Source organism: Silene latifolia, chromosome 4 (assembly GCF_048544455.1).
Source record: "Silene latifolia isolate original U9 population chromosome 4, ASM4854445v1, whole genome shotgun sequence".
NCBI lineage: Eukaryota > Viridiplantae > Streptophyta > Magnoliopsida > Caryophyllales > Caryophyllaceae > Silene > Silene latifolia.
The window spans coordinates 17,560,061-17,579,729 of record NC_133529.1 but is presented as its reverse complement, the minus strand read 5'-3'; the positions used below and the strand labels follow the sequence as shown (position 1 = coordinate 17,579,729).

Here is a 19,669-nt window from a genome sequence, read left to right as displayed (position 1 = left end):
ATATATATATATATATATATATATATATATATAGAGAGAGCCAAGTTCAAATGAGTCCACCTAAATTTTTGAGTCCTTAAGTCCTAATCTAAGCCATTGATCTTCTAAGATTGATAGTTGAGATTTGAAACTTTTTAAATGAAACTTTAGTGTTTTATAAGTGTAACTTTATTTTATAAATGTAACTTTAATTCTTTACGATTATAACTTTAATATTTTATAGTCATTTTGTAAAAAAAAAAAAAAAAATTAATTTTTTTGCTATACAATGTAATTTTAAATATAAATTTGATTTCTTGAGTGAAATTTTAATATTTTACGAGTGAAATTTTAATGCTTAAAAGTGAATCTTTAGTTTTTTAGTTCATTTTTCAATGTAAAATTTTGAAATTATGTAATAATTTAATTATGACTAAAATTTATATAATTTTACTGATTTATAATTGAAACTTTAATATTTTATAATTGAAATTTTAATGCTCAAAAGTGAAACTTTAGTTTTCTTAGGTCATTTTTAATTATAAAATGAATTTATATAATGTAATTGTGATTAAAATTTATGTAATTTCACGGATTTAAAAGTAAAACTGAAACTTTAATTTTTTACGAAAGAAATTTTAATGACTAAAACTGAAACTTTAATTCTTTTAGAACATTTTCCAATATAAAAATTGGAATTTATGTAATGACTAATTTTTATGTAATTTCAGTATTTTTTGAGTAAACTTTAATGTTTTACGAGTTGAATTTTAATAATGAAGAGTGACTTTAATTTTTTTAGGCCATTATTAAATTAAAAATTGAAAATTACTGTTTATAAATGGAACTTTAATGTTAAACGAGGGAACTTTAATAGTATACGTTTGTAACTTTACTGCTTAACCTGTCTTTTTATATATAAATTTTTTATGTAATTTTTATGCAACTTTAATGGTTTATAATCGAAACTTTAATGGTATATATTTGAAACTTTAATGTTAACAAGTCATGTTCTCTATAGTTTATATTAAACCCCACCACTTTCACCTCCTCCACCATCAACCACCACTTCACTTTCAACAAGAACACCACCGGCCGCACCTCACCTGAGCCACAACCACCACCACGTTAACCTCACCGAAACAATTTTAATCGAAAAAAAAAAATCTGTAAATACCCATCAGACCACCACCACCGCCGAGTTTTTTTGTAAACCACCTAAACAGAAAAAAAAAATCTGAAAACACCCATTAGACCACCACCACCGAGTTTATTTGTAAACCACCACCTCTTTCTCTTCCCTCTCACGCCGCCGACCACACCACCACGCACACGCCACGACCCATGGGGTTCCAGATCTGGAAAAAAACACGACCCACGGAGGCAACACACAACACGACCTCATTTATACGGATCTGGAAAAAAAACGGGGGAGAGGCGGCAGAATCATAGTAGTGGTGTCGGGGTGGTGGCCGATGGAGGCACGGGAAAAGAGCGAGGCAGAGAGAGGCGGCATACTCATTTGGAAAAAAAAAAAAAAGGGAATAATGGTGGTGTCGGGCTTGTGGATCAGAGGGTGAAAGGTGGCGGCTGTGGAGTTGGAGAGAGAAGGAGGGGAGGAAGAGAGAGAAGTGAGAAATGTGTGTGAGAGGAGTGAATTGCTCAAATTAGGGTTTTGTTGTGTTTTTATATAGGCCCTTTATTCTGAGATTTAATCTTAGCCCTTGATATTATTATGATCTAATGGACAGAATTAGGACTTATGGACTCACCTAAGGGAGGTGGACTCATTTGATCCTAATTCTATATATATATATATATATATATATATATATATATATATATATATATATATATATATATATATATATATATATATATATATATAGAGAGAGAGAGAGAGAGAGAGAGAGAGAGAGATTGAATCATGTGAGGCACCCTTCTTATGGTGAGGCGGCTGAACTCATCTCATCCATTGAAATATAATTAGACTCGACGCACACGATTGTGCCACATCAACCACCAGTTATAACCCCACCCAAAAAAATACGGAGTATGTGATATCGTTCATTTTCACCTGTTATTATGTCTTCTCTTTCTCTCTCCTCTGCAATTTCTTTCGTTCATCACCATTAACGCACAAGATTATAGCTTCATTTGTTTCGGTTCATTCTTCTTTACTCTACTTGTGATTTTCGCTCAAAATTTCTAGGATTAAAATTCATACACTTTAATTCTTCAATTTGGGGGAAAATCGGAAGAAATTAGGTTAAAAATTAATGTCGACAGAAGGTGAAAATTTGTTGAATGAAGCGAAGAAATTTCCATGGAAGATCGATTCTCTCTATCAATCGTCGTTCATTCCGCATTATTTTTCGATTTCTTGTTAATTTTCCATTGTTTTCGCTCGATTCGCAGTGATTCTCTTCTTCCTTCGCTTTAATTTCGCAAATCTCGTCATTTTTACTAATTTTGATTTGATTTTGTGTGTTAATTTATTTTAACTTCGCATGCGTTTGTTGCTTTATTACGGATCGAACATTGTTTAGATTTGTTGCATTTAAATTGTTGATTGTATTTTTATGATTGTATTTCTATTTTGCTCACTGATTTACTTGATTTTGTGTGTTTTCGATTCGAGCTTGTTTTCTCCAGTTCCTTTTCTTCGTATGCTTCGTCTCTTCACTTTCTATGCGTAATCTCTTCTGTTAAATGTTTGCTTAATTCCTTTCATAATTTTAGCTAGTTTAAGATGTGTATATCATTATTATGACGATTTTTGATATTCCTTCATTTTTAAAGTTTTCGCTTTCATTTTGTGTTTCATTCTGAAAATTGCCGCAAAAGTGATGTTTATCTCTGATATATGTTGTAAAATGGATGCTTACTTACTGATACATATTGTAAAATGGATGCTTACTTGCTGAAATTGCAAAAGGTTTACCAGACTACATTCAATTGCCAGTCCATTCTGTTGTGTACTGTTCAGAAAGCAAATTTTTCTAATCTCGCTTGCGATCTTAAGTTTTAGTCAAGTTCTATAACATACTTTGATGGAGATAAATTAGTTTGTTAACTGCTGTTTCTATGAAATTTGTGGACTACAGAGGCAGAAGTGTCAAAACCTTCGGAGGCACACGATGAGAAGCCAGAGGCTGCGAAGACGGATGCCGGAAGTGCTTAAGATGTAATGTTAGTGTTGTCTCTGGTTGACAGTGAGCGCACTTCATCACCTTTGAGAATATTTGTTCCTGTTTCTGATGGTGATCTATCCGTTTGCTGTTGAATCTGACTGCTACTAGCCATCTGGTTTTTATTTCAAAGCATAGGACTTTAGGCAGCTTACATGCTTGATTTGTGCGCTTAACTCTTGGTAACCTTACTATCCTGTTAGTAGATGTATTCCATAATTTTTACATGTGTTGAATGATTCTGAACCTTTTTGTGATGGTTAGTTGAAGGAATATGGATGTCGAAAAATTGGAACCCATTCTAACGTTGTACATTTTTCTAAACCATTCTATACAATAATTATGAATTTATGATATCTATACGTATGAAATGGTGTACATAACGCCTACTGTAAAATAATATGGGGCACCATATGTATTTTTTTCGTTGATAGATTCAGGACTATGCAAGACTGAGATATGACAATTAGCGTAGGGTAAGATATACCCTACCGTAGTTTGTGGGTTCCTACTTGCATTTAAACTTTAAAATGCAATCTCTTATTATCTCAGACTCATACTCCCTCCGTCCATTTGTTTACCTTTGATTAAAATATCCCTCGCAAAAAATAAAAAAGGTGAACAAATGATTGAGACAAAGGGAGTAATAAATATCATAAGTAGTATCCAGATTTGGGTTGCATATCATGAGGTGCAGGTAATTGATTGTGTCATGTTGTGTGGCTTTTGATGGAGTAGGTGTTTAAATATCTGCCTCCTTGACAGCATGGAGTAGAATTTATGACAATTTGATTGTACAAATTTATGAAGATGCCGAAAATATGTTTCGCTCAGCTTACTATCATTTTAATTGATTTGAGTTTTTGTCTGCTGTGCTTGATTGGTTCTTGTCCTCTTGATCATTCATGTGATGTTTCTGCAATATACCGTCTTTGATCGCAAATTGTTGCAGTCGTAATCTTGAACATTTCCTTCATATGCAGAGTCTTTGAGGTACTGATGTCGTTATTACTGTAGTATTGACCGACATTTATTCCATGTACAAATGCAGATATATTTTCGTGCCGCTGCAGAACAGTTTCTGAAAGAACATGACCTGGATAAACACAAAGAAACATTGGTAACAGAAGAAATTTCTTTTTTTTTTTTCCGAGATAGGTTTCGATTATTTGGAAAGCTGAAAACTACTTTCGGTTTTGCAGGAGAAAGTTAGGACTGGCTGTGTGCTGGAGTTTCTACCCGAAAAAAGGAGGCTAATGGTTTGAATATTGAATGTGCATCTTTCAGCAGACCTAGGATTTGGCCGAAGTCAAATCGCTTCAGGCCTATCTGCTGCTTAAGGGATTGTCAGTCATTCACGAAGCCGAAATCCCTATTATTATAGCAGGAGATTTCAACATTTTTCCGAAAAGGTATGTTATATGACCCGAGTTCAAAATTTCAGTCACTTTAGGTATAATGTCTATCACCTTAGGCCTATTTTTAGTCATTCTAATTTTAACAATCATCGGTAAGAGTTGTTACAGTTGATTTGGGTTAGGGTGGTAATTAGGAGTTGATTTGGGGTAGGGTGGTCGTAATGTTACTCGGAAATGTACTATATGAAACCGCGTTAGAAATGTTAAGTTATTAAAATAATGTACTCCCCGTTCCCCTAATTCTGTTGAGTAGTGAAAGGGGGTTAAGTTTTGATGTTCGTGTGAGGTTTTTCGTGTTTGTAGTTGTAGTTTTACTTCGTATTGGTAGTTAATTACGAAAGCTTCATGATTATTTAATGGTATTGTTATACACTTTGATAAGAGGTGATTTGTGAAACTAAGAGGTGATTTTGTGAATCCTATACCTTATTTTGTGAATCTTAGAGCTTGTTTTGTGAAAATAGAAGGTAATATTGTGAAATTTGGTCACAAAATGGTCGAAATCACCTATTTTGCTCTTTTTATTATTTCGTGAATCATAGACCTTGTTTCGTGAATCCTAGGCCTTATATTGTGAAACTTGGTCATAAATGGTCAAAATCGCCTATTTTCCTCTTTTTATTATTTTGTGAATCATATACCTTATTTTATGAATCTTAGAGCTTGTTTTGTGAAAATAGAAGGTAATATTGTGAAATTTGGTCTCAAAATGGTCGAAATCACCTATTTTGCTCTTTTTATTATTTTGTGAATCATAGACCTTGTTTTGTGAATCCTAGGCCTTATATTGTGAAACTTGGTCATAAATGGTCAAAATCGCCTATTTTCCTCTTTTTATTATTTTGTGAATCATATACCTTATTTTGTGAATCTTAGAGCTTGTTTTGTGAAACTAGAAGGTAATATTGTGAAATTTGGTCATAAAATGGTCGAAATCACCTATTTTGCTCTTTTTCTTATTTTGTGAATCATAAACCTTGTTTCGTGAATCCTAGGCCTTATATTGTGAAACTTGGTCATAAATGGTCAAAATTACCTATTTTGCTCCTTTTATTAATTTGTGAATCCTATACCTTATTTTGTGAATCTTAGAGCTTGTTTTGTGAAAATAGAAGGTAATATTGTGAAATTTGCTCACAAAATGGTCGAAATCACCTATTTTGCTCTTTTTATTATTTTGTGAATAATAGACCTTGTTTCGTGAATCCTAGGCCTTATATTGTGAAACTTGGTCATAAATGGTCAAAATCGCCTATTTTTCTCTTTTTATTATTTTGTGAATTATATACCTTATTTTGTGAATCTTAGAGCTTGTTTTGTGAAACTAGAAGGTAATATTGTGAAATTTGGTCATAAAATGGTCGAAATCACCTATTTTGCTCTTTTTCTTATTTTGTGAATCATAGACCTTATTTCGTGAATCCTAGGCCTTATATTGTGAAACTTGGTCAAAATCACCTATTTTGCTCCTTTTATTATTTTGTGAATCTTATACCTTATTTTGTGAATCTTAGAGCTTGTTTTGTGAAAATAGAAGGTAATATTGTGAAGTTTGGTCACCAAATGGTCGAAATCACCTATTTTGCTCTTTTAATTATTTTGTGAATCATAGACCTTGTTTCGTGAATCCTAGGCCTTATATTGTGAAACTTGGTCATAAATGGTCAAAATCGCCTATTTTCCTCTTTTTATTATTTTGTGAATTATATACCTTATTTTGTGAATCTTAGAGCTTGTTTTGTGAAACTAGAAGGTAATATTGTGAAATTTGGTCATAAAATGGTCGAAATCACCTATTTTGCTCTTTTTCTTATTTTGTAAATCATAAAATGGTCGAAATCACCTATTTGGCCAATGTGTCATGTTTCACATGTACATGAAGTTACTAATGTTTTCATGTCTTTGTTACTTGTTGATGCATAATTTAATTTTGGTACAATATCATCTATTAGCTCAAAAGGTAGAGCATTGTGCTATTGCGCAAGGTGTGGGTTCGAGACCCACATAGATGAACAAATATAAATATACGATTATTATATAATAATTACCATTGCCAATGTATGTCTAAAGTCACCTATTCAAGTCTTAGATTCACAAAATAAGGTCCAACATTCACAAAAACATGCATAGGGTTCACAAAATCAGGTCCAAGCTTAGATAAATCAAGTAGTCTCACAAGCTGTAGCTTAAGAATTTTGTTTGTTATATTTTAGAGACATAGAGTAAAGTATTTGGGCTTTTGTGTGTGAGAAAATATTTGGGCCAAAAGAAAAGTTAGGAATGACCCTAAGTTTCAAAATTGATAAACATTGAAAATCACCCATGAAGAATTTTCAGGAAACAATTTTATTTGTATATTTTAGAGAGATAGTGTGTAATTGGGCTATTGTATGTTTTAATATTTTAGTGAGAGAAAGTATTTTGGGCTAAATGAAAAGATTTGGAGTGACCCCTAAATTTTCAAATTGAATGAATAATAGGAAGTTAGTCCATATAATGAAGAATTAATGAAGGAATTTGGTGAGGCCGGCCGCCTCGCCATAATGAGGTGCCTCACCGGATCCGGCCTCTATATATATATATATATATATATATATATATATATATATATATATATATGTGTGTGTGTGTGTGTGTGTCAGCGTGAAGGTAAGGAAGACGATTGATGTAAATTCACTTCATGATAGAATTTGTTAGTCTTGCGGACATACAAAACCCCATGAATCCACGTCGATTAAAAGACCTACTATCACGTTTGTCTAAGCAAAATCCAACAGCATGTTTTATACTAATAACATGTTTGTATTATCTTTTCAATGTTAGTTTTATAGTAGTCTTAGATGACTCGAACACATAGAATTTTAGAGGTTTTTTTTTTTTTTTTGATGGTTCAGATTTTGGCACAAAGACCAAGGGAAAAGGAGATTAAATGACAAGTAGAACAAATTTAAATGATCAAATTACTCATTAAAAATATATCTAAAATAAAAAAGTAAATAATTAGAGTTGTTTTAATTGCAATCCTCCTCAAGAAAAGACATTAGCAAGTTTGATGTAGTGTTCCCTAATTATTAAAATAAATAAATAAATAAATAACTTAAATTAATGTCATTACGCATTTGTGTCATGCATACTTATGAGAATAAGATTCACGTACTAAGCAATAGCATATCCAAGTATAATCAATACGAAGTGAGCAGCAAGGAAAGGTTACTGCATGTTGTGTTTATCATCATAACTAGATTTTGTGCCCGTGGGTTGCACGGTTTCTAAATAATGTTTTATTTTTAACTGAAGTGGTAGAATCTGTAAGTTCTTGAATGTGAGAACGGTAAATTTGCTATCGTAAAGTAACTAATGACTTTGAAAATAAGGGTAGTCGACGTTGTGAATTAATTTAAGTTAGTCACTCTAATTTTAATTAGTCTTTTGTACGATTGTGTTATATACTGCTCCGTATTATACGGTCTTCATTGCCATATTATGAAATCTTTATTGTCATCTTAGATATGTATGATCGTGTTTGTCAGTATGTGCCTTAATTATAATCTACAAGTCTCAATTGTGACGATGTTTTGTCTTAACTAAACACATGAGTAGTACTTGACCCGTCGTAAGTTTGTGACAGATATACCCGTTATAAATGAGAATATGTGAATTATAATATGATCAGGATTCCTATATGTCAAACTTCACCGTGTAAAAAAAATGCAATTAGTGAAGAACTTATACATCTGACACTAGGGGTGAGCAAAAATATACGAAACGGTTTTAATATACGGATACGATACGGTATACGGTTTCAGTTAAACGAATTTCCGTATATACGATACGGTTTTCAAAAAACCGTATCGTATCCGGGTCGGGCAAAAACAAAACCGGGTATACGGTTTCTGATACGGTTTTTGAAAAGAAAAAAAAACCAAAAATATATTACAAAAACTAAATAATTTAACCAAAATCAATTTAACTTGTCCACTTTTTTTTCCCTAATGCATTTGTATAATGAATATTGAAATTTTGATTATTTTAGTATGTAACCTATTATTAAATTTAAGTTAGGGTGTACCGATTTTATCGCGTATGTAACAAATTGAACAACTAACAGCTGAAATCCGTATCCGGATATACGAAAACCGGATATACGGAAAAACCGGGTATACGAAAACCGGGTATACGGTTAAACCGGGTCGGATCCGTATCGACAAAATTGTGAATTTAAAAACCGTATACCCGATACGGTTTTCAAATCCGTATCGGGTATACGGTTTTGCTCAGCCCTATCTGGCACACATCGCCGCTTCCATAGTCTTGCTTCCTCTTCTAATTTGATTCTCAAATAACTAAGAGATGGAATAGTTGGCTGAAAGACATGCGCTATTTCAACCAAGAGAATGGACTCAAAAAATCAAAATACTACAAAAGCATCATAATCAAGTGGTTTTAGAAGCCCATATACTACGTCTGATAAATTTGTTTTCACCGGGTCCAATGATTTGGTGGACGTAACATTGCATGACACCAAGTTTATTATTATTATTGTTAGTTTAGTTATGCTTAACACGGTAATCAAATGAGCAGAAATCATTGACGAAAGTAATGAACTGATTAGTATCTGAAACAATATTTCTGTAGATTAAAAAAAAAATACAACTGAAAACTACTCGATTATTATATAAGATATTACCTTTTTCCGATAAATATTCACTGATCTACTATTTCCGCTTTCAAAGTCACTGTAATAGGTACCGCCAATCCATCATGCATACTTCGCCATCCACCTTAAAACAGCCAATCAAAAAAAAAAACTTACAAATCAATTATAGTTATAGAGTAAGCAATATAAGCAAATTAAACAAAAAAATAGCACGTAAAGAGCAATATAAGATATTTATAGTTACAAATCAAACATTGAGGATAAAAAAAAAACGTAAAGAGCATATTATCAAAAAAAAAAAATCGACCAATATAAATTTGTGAATATATTTGATTATAAGAACATATGAAGATTTCATATTTACATTGACTGGTATTTGTATTTTACTAAAATTTATTATAAAGTCTATCTTATATTCCTTAATTTATTTATACAAAATTTTATTTTATCTTTTAAGATTAAGATTTATTTTTGGTATTTATTAATATGGTACTTATCTTTTTAGATTAAGATTAATATTTACAAATTTTCCTTAATTTATTTATACAAATTTTATTTTATCTTTTAAGATTAAGATTTATTTTTGGTATTTATTAATATGGTACTTATCTTTTTAGATTAAGATTAATATTTACAAATTCTGTTTTTTTTCTACGACTAATATTATTATTTTAATTAGAGTGTTTCAAAAACTAGGAGTCTCTAGAATTGCCTGAAAAAAGCCTCATTTATATATATATATATATATATATATATATATATATATATATATATATATATATATATATATATATATATATAGGTCGAGATCCTGTGAGAACCACCCATATAATGAGAACCGTGAGAACCACTCACAACCCTTAGATCTTACATAAATGAATGCCTGAGATCCTACCAATGTCATTTAACAAATTTTCGTCCAACCCTGTGTCATCTACCCAAATTATGTTCTCTCTCCAACTACTCTCTATATCCCCGTCATCAAACTGCTTCCTAGAATTGAAGAACAAACTTCGAAAATCTGATGCTTTCTTCTTTAATTGAGACGCAAATCGAACTATACTTCACCGTACATCAAAATTCACCGAGGTTTGTTTAATTTCTCTTAATTCCCCCTAATTTCGAATTTTTGCGTTTTGAATTTGTTAATTCGTCAACAAATTAAGGTTAACGAATTGTTGATTCGAGTTTGTACACATAAAATTGGGGTTTTGAATTGAAATTGGTGTTGTAGATTGAGAAATTTGGTTGCGATGGATTATTTTTGATGACTTGGTTGTGACACTTGGGATTCTTCTTGTTTCATCTATTGTTGTTGTGTTCTTGACCTCTGTGGGGTCGTTGCTTATTTCTGTTGTGCTTATTGGTGGGGCTGTTGTCTGTGTTCATGGCGCGTTTCGTGATCCTGAGGATTTGTTCTTGGATGAGCAGGAGCCTGCTAATGCTGGACTTTTGTCGTTTCTAGGTGGCGCTGCTTCCTCTGTTGTTGCTGCTGCTGGTGCTAACTCTGTTGTCGGACGTGTTTGATTTCAGGTTCCGCTTTGTTAGGGTCCATCTCTTTTTTCTCCTTACTAGATCAAATTATCTTGTTGTTTCTCAATTGGATGTAGTTGTGTTGAATCTGATTATTTGTTATCTCAATTGCTTCATTGTGTTGAATTCATTAATATGCCTCATCACTTGCGTTGGATTGTAATGGAATTTGCAATATCATATTTAAGTATGATGACGATTATCTTGCTTAATGTCGAGTAGGAAATGTAAATCTTGATGATCACATGTTTTTTTTCCCCTTTTTCCAGTTATTGATCAGTTCTGAGACCGACCTTGAGAGATGGTTGTGGGAGAGATTCAGGTCTAGTAAGGATCCCAGCTTGTCAAGATCAGGTATTGGGCCAGAAAAGAGAGTTGCTACTGAGATCCAATAGGACTGGAAGTTGATTCAAGTTACTGAGCTCTGTTGGGTATCTGTCCAGGTAAGTCGTCGTGACTCAAGTTCAAGCTCAGTAAGCTGCCATATGGGGAGATAGTTCTGTTGGGAATTTTGTCAGAAATTACTGTTGAATTGCTAATAAGATTTGCAGTGCATTGTAAGGCAATGTCATATGGGGAGATAGTTCAATTTGCATTAGGTCGGCCTGCGAGGATTTTGTCGGAAATTTTCATTATCATCAACAATGCAGGAGTTTTGGTTGTTTATTTGATTATTATTAGTGATGTGATGTCTGGTTCAGCTCATCATGTTGGGGTGTTTGATCAAATGATGGGTAACGGGGTTTGGGATCAAAGAAAGCTCGTAATATTAGTGGTTTTACTCGTGTTTCTAGCGCCTTTGTGTGCGTTGGAAAAGATTGATTCTTTGAGCTTGACTTGTTTGCTTGGTAGTTCTTGCTGTGGTGTTTGTTGTTGTTACTTGTACCATTGCATTTATTAAACTTTTTGAAGGAAAGATTGAGACTCCTAGGATGACACCAGATTTTAGTTCTAAGAAGGTGATTTTGGATTTGCTTGTGGTGATTCCAATTATGACGAATGCATATGTATGCCATTTTAATGTACAACCGATATATAATGAGCTTTACGGACGTTCTCCTAAAAAAATGAATCTCATAGGGAGAATCACAACTGTTATTTGTGTGGTGGTTTATGGCCTTACTGCATTTTCCGGCTACTTGCTTTTTGGAAAGACTACGAATCGATGTTCGACCAATTTCGACATTGATCTTGGTATTCCTTATAGCTCGGCCTTGAATTATGTGGTTAGGGTTGGATACATTCTTCCCTTGATTCTTGTTTTCCCAGTTATTCATTTCTCACTGAGGGAGACAGTATATACCTTGGTTTTTCCGGCTGCAGGACCACTTTCAGAGAACAGGCAAAGGCTGTTGGGCCTAACCATGCTGTTGTTGGCAGATAAATCAAGATACTGCAAAGACTGTAACTTGCCTATCCAATCAGGAATGCTACCATCTAAGTAATTATTTCCCATGTCGAGGTTAAATAACAGCTTCAAATTCTCATTCTTATTCCATCGTTTTTTGCAATTCTAACTTGGCTCTCCTGTCTGCTTCATATGTAAAAAAAGAATCCAAAAATATTTTGCTCGCTGTCACTTTCTTGATGTCGTTGCTTTTCGAGTAAAATACACGAGCTCTTCTTTCTTCTACGTTTTACTTATTTTGAAAGCCAATTAGCTCAAATGAGAGAGCATTGTGCAATGCACAAGATGTGGGTTCGACTCCCATATTGGCTATGAAATACCAAATCTTTCTTTTATTCTAAGAATGAAATAGTGTAATTGATAATCCTATTTCCACTTCTTATCAAGGATCTAAAGACAAAAAAAGATGAGGAAATTGGACACTTTTTCATGCATGTACAGGGTTGTTTAATGCACATAGGTTGCTTTTTCATGCATCTAATAGGCTATATGGGACTCGAACCCATACTTTTGTGCAAAATTTGCACATTGCTCTACCATTGAGCTAATAGCCTTTAAAATACGCTAAACAAATACGAGTATGTAATAACGGGCGTATCCTATGATTATGCCCTCCTAAATAACTGACATAAGTACATTAAATCACCTTCAGAGTCATTTCATTTATTTCATGCACATAGAACCTTATTTCATGCACATAGAACCTTATTTCATGCACATAGAACCTTATTTCATGCACATATAATTTTATTTCATGCACATAGACACTTATTTCATGCGCATATATTTTTATTTGATGCACATAGAACCTTATTTCATGCACATATAATCTTATTTCATGCCCATATAAAATTAACGTCCTTAACCAAAAGTAATTAGTATCATAATATAACCAACTGATGCAATTGAACAACTTTTTCATGCACATAGAGCCTTATTTTATGCACATAGAACCTTATTTCATGCAAATATAATTTATATATGCCAACACTTATTTCATGCACATAAAACCTTATTTCATGAACATAGAACCTTATTTCATGCACATAGAATCATATTTCATGAAAATAAAATGTCTTAAAAAAACTATTGTATAAAAGAGCACATCCAAAAATCCTTGGAAGAAACTCAAATCACAACTGAACTGATGCTAAAAGTTTACTTATTGTATTGCTTTTTAAATTTTACTTTCAATACAGACTACCGGTAATTAGCTAATCACAAGAGAATGAACGTCAAATTAGCCAAAGACAAAATTAGGGGAAAATGTGAAACCACAAGGGAAAAAATACGTTGTTAAGCATTAAAACGGATAACAAACTAGTAAAGTTTCGAATGTGGAACACCCAAAAGCAACAATTGAAAAACAATAGAGCAACAGCACTTAAAATGTATGTATATAACCCATTTCAGAGAGAAATCACATTAGAACAAAAAATATACATGGGTCCATATCTCATCTCTTGTTCCCATTATTCAAAGACAGACAGAGAAGGGGAGGGGGTTCTGCTAGCAGGCTAGCCCTCTGCTCCGCGTCAAATGGAGCATCACACTTGTGCAACAAAGATAAATAAGCCAAAAATGTAAATTTCTCTATCACATGTTCAGCTTCCAAAAAATTTTAAATCCTGAAGCTGGCAATGACATTGTCAACTTGAAATTATTTTTCGAGATTATCACGACTACGGGCCAAAGAGGAAGGAGATAAAAAAAAAAAGCAACACATCTCGGTTGGTTTAAGCTGCGGATTCTCTGACAAACTTCTCAGCCTTGGCAATAACCTCTTCGATTCCTCCAACCATATAGAAAGATTGCTCTAAAAGGTCATCATATTTGCCGTCCAACACACCCTGCAAGTTTTATGCACATCACATTAGCCCGCAATTTGAGTTCTCTTGTTAGAGGGACAAAGATAAACAGATGTTATGAAGTGTATGAACTAAGAACGGAAACTGAAATCAATGGAAATGACAGAAAGAAGTACAAAACAGGAATATAACCCTAATCAACTAATTTGAATCATAATAATCATTAAAACGGATGAATAAGAAAGAAATTGGGGGAATTACCTAAATTGTTATATGCTCAAAATCAGAAAAATCGATGATGAAATCAGCGAGAACAAAGAAGGAAGCAAAATTAAAGTCGGATTTATGAAGTATTTTGGTCGAGTTACAGTAATGGCACTGGAAATCAACGAGAATGAAGAAGGAAGCTTGAACAGAAGTTATCGCTAAAGAGAGGATGTGATGATGGAGGAGAGAGAAAGTCGAACGAAAAGATGAACAAGCAAAATGCGTGAAAATAATGATAGGAAAATGGAGGGTGAGACGGGTTGGCCTATTCGATATGTTTAATCCCAGCCACTTAATAGGTTCTCATAGTTCTCATTATCTTGATGGTTCTCATAGGATCCCGAATTTATATATATATATATATATATATATATATATATATATATATATATATATATATATATATATATATATATATATATATATATATAGGGTCGGATCCGGTGAGAACCTATAATATAATGAGAACTATGAGAACCAATAAAACATTAAGGACCACTGGATCATACACGATCCAATGACTGGGATTAGTCAAGTTTGTACAATCAGGGTCATAGAAAACTTTAGACGCTCTCCATTATCACAAAATACACTTCTCTCTCCTCATTCGACCACTGAGCATCTCCAGTTTCTCCGTTGCCGACCACCGCACCTCTACAGTTTAACCGTTGCCGACCACTGCGTTTCTCCAGTTTCTCTGTTGCAGACCACCGCGTTTCTCCTATTTTGTTGTCATCAACCACTGAAATATTCCTCCTACCACCGTTGACACAGGTAAATTTTAGGTTTATTCAACTTTGTGCGTTATAAGACATTATTTCCAACACTATTGCAGTATCACAATGATTTTGTGCCAAATTTCTTTGATTGTTTCGATATTACCTAAGCTGATGCAATGTTTAATTATTTTGAGTGATATGCAGTAAATTAGGGTTCATAAACAATACAATCTGGATATTAGACCTTATTTAATATTGTTTGTAATTATTAGTCCTCATTTTTTCTTCATGTGATAATGTCTTTGGTTGGGGTGGTGTTGCGATAAGCAGGCCAATGACGGAAGGTTGTAGCTGTGGAAGATAGATCAGACATATTAGTTATTTTCCTATTCTCTTTGCGGGTTTTTACTGAATTTTACGGATTTATTTCGTAGCAAAGAATGTAGATTTTAGAAAGTTGAACCTCCGACCTACTATGTGTGCATAGAATGTACCGGAAGACATTAACTTGTTAGTAATTGCTAATTCGCTTTTATTTTGATCTAAATTTTGCATACTAGTTTCCAAAAATTGGTTCCTTTGAATGTTGGACTGTACTGGGAGCAATGAATAACATGCCTATTCCAATATGGGAAGTAATAATCCGGAAAATCCTCAATAAAACTTGTCAACCTGAACCCATTCCGGAAAGCTGTAGCTGCCCGCCTTCTCTCCAATTTCCAGGACATCTACTCTTGAACAGTCCATATCGAAACTAAATCAACTAAACCATGATTTAATCTGGAAAAACTAGAGCTAAAAGGAGTATATGGTGAAGAAAAGAAGTATGTGATTAAAGAAATATATCGGTCTGGTGTGGTTGTTGGGGGCAGTGTGTGGTATGTGGTTGAGTGGTAGTGGTGGGTTTGGGTTTGATTTTGGGTTGGGTGTGGGTTGCGTATACATAAAATTTGATGGTAGATACACAATTTAGTATTTCAGATACAAGTTGATTTGTGTACGTGGAGGCCTAACTTGTAAATCTAGAATATTAAAGTGTGTATGTGCGTGGTTTGTGAAGGTTCGTATCGTAACTTCATGTGATTTTGATTTAGAGTTTTAGCAAGTTATATTTAATTTTTCATTATGTTGCATGTGTGTCTTGAAGAAATGCACAACCTCACTTTTCTTTGCTAAAGTTTAATTTTTCTTTTTGTGCATGTAGTGGTTATTTCGGTGTATCTAGTGAATATTTCTATGCACGTAGGCTTCAATCTACTGCAGAATACTGGTTTAGTGAAAAAACTAAGCCTGCAGACCTCAAATCATGTGAGCGGATGCGTACATGTGCTTCTCACAGCCCGATGACATCCCGACTTACCCAGAAGAGTTAAAATTCTTATGAACAACTTATATATGTTGTTATTTACTGCATTCCAGTGATGTATAGCCGCCATTTCTCTTCTTGCCTGTTCATCTCATATGACTGGCATGCACTTTCCGATAGTTTTCCTGGTTAGTTGATGACATTCATTGTTAATTGATCGCAGATATATGTGGGATAGTAAAAATAACGAGACACTGTGGGTTAATAGTATATATACTTGAAAGAGTGTAACTGGTGGGAGTATTGACCTGCTGATTGGTGGCGTTGGAAGCAGATTTGTAGAGCCAAAGATAAGTTAGCAGGTGGTGTAATGCAAAATCAATGGAGTTTCATGCTGATGCTAGTACAGAGTTAACCAAAACACTGTTTCCTCTCTTGGCTTGCTATTCAAAAGAAAATGCTCACTAGGGACCGCCATTAGTAACTATGGTGATCAGGTGGAAACAGAATACTTGTTACGTCAGGAGGATTCTGGAGATCATCATCATTTGTTATCCCATTGCTCTGTCAGTATGTTATATATGTTATATGGTCTGCTATCTCTATCTCAAAGGTTGGGGTTCTCTTCAGGTTCCAAGTTCAAGAAGTAAATCCTCAGGACTGGTTAATATGCTACTCCGTTCATTAAAAATGATTTAATGAAACGTCAACATATTAGTTTGTACTATCTTTGATATCGTCATTACCGTTTCTATATTATGAATACTTATATTTTACTAATTTTGAAAGCCAATTAGCTTAAATGGCAGAGCATTGTGCAATGCACAAGATGTGGGTTCAACTCCCTCATTGGCTAGGAAATACCACACTTTTACATTGAGATCGCCAAAGATCGGAATGTATGGTCATAGTTTATATACATAAGCTAGTCTTTAAATTTCTAATCACTACAAAGCTATTACATTGCCTACTTGACTTTGTTACGACACACACAAGTCTAAGTCTAATTATGGTATACCCGTCTTTGCCCAAGTATGATTATGGTCTGCTTAATCTTAGCTGTACTATATCGCTTGCATCTGCACAAATTGCAATCATGTGATTTATTATTTAATAGGCTATATGGGATTCGAACCCATATCTTTGTGCGAAGGTTGCACTTTGCTCTACCATTGAGCTAATAGCCTTTAAAATACATTAAACAAAGACGAAATGAGAGGTATCATCACACAATTGTTCCAAAGAGATATATCACACAATTAACCCGCCAAATATAATCCGGCTGTACACTTGGACTTGGCAACTTAATGTTTGCCACCCTAAATTTAACGACGCCATTGGCTTCCACCAGGATTTGGACCCCTTCAGGAAAAAAATGCGCAGCGTCATGCATAAACAAATCAATTTACAGGCACAAAAAACGTTAAGGTAGGGTGGGCGGGGTACCAATCAAGTATAATTTGCTTGTGCTAATAAGACAATTGTCCATACCTCAGGAGGATAGCATGATTTAGTAAGTTCACGAAGATTGTCCAACGAGAAAGTATAAACTCCACAGCAAAGGCAGAATGACATGATAATCAAGCCAGTTACAAGGAAGTCTACCAATTCTTTCAGGAGTTCCCCGTGTTTAGTCTCTTCTACTTGAGTCTTGAACTTTTCCACCTTGAAGGATGTCCTTGAAATGCCCAAAGATAATTTACACCTCTCTAAAAAGTTTGAATCAGAATCCAAATCAAGTTGTACTTCCTTCATCTGCATCTTTTTCATCATCAAACTAATCTCCACGCTTTTGAGGTCATTTGCACGAGTCCTGCTCGCATACGACTTCTCTATAGTAGTTAACATTGAATGGTTGCTTAATGATCGCGGGTCTGAACGCGCAAGTTGCAAGCTCACAATCCCCTGCATGGGAAGTTCTTGGTTCCCACACTGTGAGGCCACATGATCTATGTCTTCATCTCGTTTACAATATTGTGAAGCCTCGCCGTGGGCTACTGATTCACGGCAACCTTCAGTAATATCATTATTTCTCAAAGAGCACTCCATTTCCTCCATTTCCTATACCCTTCCCTTCCCTTCCATCCGAACCACTTCCCTCCACATTTGCTAGAAACTGAAATCAAGTTGGTAGGAAAGGCATGAAAACAGTAAAATCTAAAATAAGGAATACAGTCATTAAAATCTAAAATTGTTAGCCAAAGAGAATAAATCAATCAACAGCAAAATGGAATATAAAACAAAAGTAGAACAATAATATGCAGCGAATGATGGTAAATCTAACAACTAACTAATTGATGCATCTGGAGAACTTTTTAATGCACATACATGGTCTAATCATACACATAAAAATAATAAGTTCACACATACTAACAAAGTTTAAGAAAAATACTTCTAAGAGGATAGGCTTCGACACATACTTAAATACCTAATTTCCATGCACCTAGAACACCATTATATGTTAGACTTACCGAGACTCAACGTCCTCCAAAGAAAAGACACCCTAAAGCGGACAGATTGAAACTAGAAATAACTGATGTAACCAAAGACCTTTTTAATGCACGTACAAGTTCTTACCCTGCACCTAAAGATAAAAAAACTAAACTAAACTAAAAAGGGGAAAGGGAATACGTTAAAACAAGGGGGACGGGTATCCTAAATTTAGGACGGGAAAGGGCCGCCTAATCCAACCCTAAACCATTTCCCTTATTTTCGGAACGAGTTTAAATTAAATTAGGGGAAATAGTGTCCTTAAGTAGGCCCTTTTTCCCTTTTCCGAAAAAGTCATTTGAACGGCCTCAAGAGTCAATACTAAAAGACACCTTAGAGGGACATGGTGAACCGTTTCTAAGGGGAATGAGATCAAACAAGGGGGACGGGTATCCTAAATTTACTACAAATTTGTTTTTCATTAAGACATGATCTCGTGCTCATGGCAAATACTCGATATCTTTTGCACAATATCCTAATTTCATAGTTGACCAAGTTTCCCTCACATTTTAGACAACACTGGGATGGAAAAAGATAAGCACTTTCCCAGCCTATTTACTAAAATTTCAATTAACTCCAACGAAACATAAATATTCAACAAAATTGATATGAGTAAGAAAATACACTCATAAAATATAACCACTTACTGAAATTGCAAAGTACCTACATAATTGGAGCAACAAATGAAGATAAACCTCAGCGATTAACTTGATTTCTTACGAGGTTATTGGCAAATAGACAAATACGAGCTTTTGCTTCAAAACAACGAGAATTAGCAAAATAGGATCACTGATGACGATATCTGAGTTAGTATTAAGGTCCAATGCCTTGTCGGTCCAATGCCATTTTCTTCCTCAACCATTCATATCCCGAGGATACAGTATAATCTTATT

General features: G+C 34.1%; 1 protein-coding gene and 1 pseudogene across 1 annotated transcript; one reads left to right on the top strand and one right to left on the bottom strand.

Moving 5' to 3' along the window:
* Positions 1-3,169: 3,169 nt before the first annotated feature.
* Positions 3,170-12,223, top strand: LOC141651168 (amino acid transporter AVT6E-like; annotated as a pseudogene).
* A 1,699-nt stretch (positions 12,224-13,922) lies between these two features.
* On the bottom strand, positions 13,923-18,344 carry LOC141651167 (uncharacterized). Its single transcript, XM_074458890.1, has 7 exons — positions 17,778-18,344; positions 17,542-17,648; positions 17,305-17,365; positions 16,799-16,850; positions 16,390-16,471; positions 14,831-15,017; positions 13,923-14,036 (listed from the first exon to the last, which is right to left on the bottom strand). Exons 1-7 carry the CDS (start codon positions 18,342-18,344, stop codon positions 13,923-13,925), a joined length of 1,170 nt encoding a protein of 389 aa, XP_074314991.1.
* Positions 18,345-19,669: the final 1,325 nt, after the last annotated feature.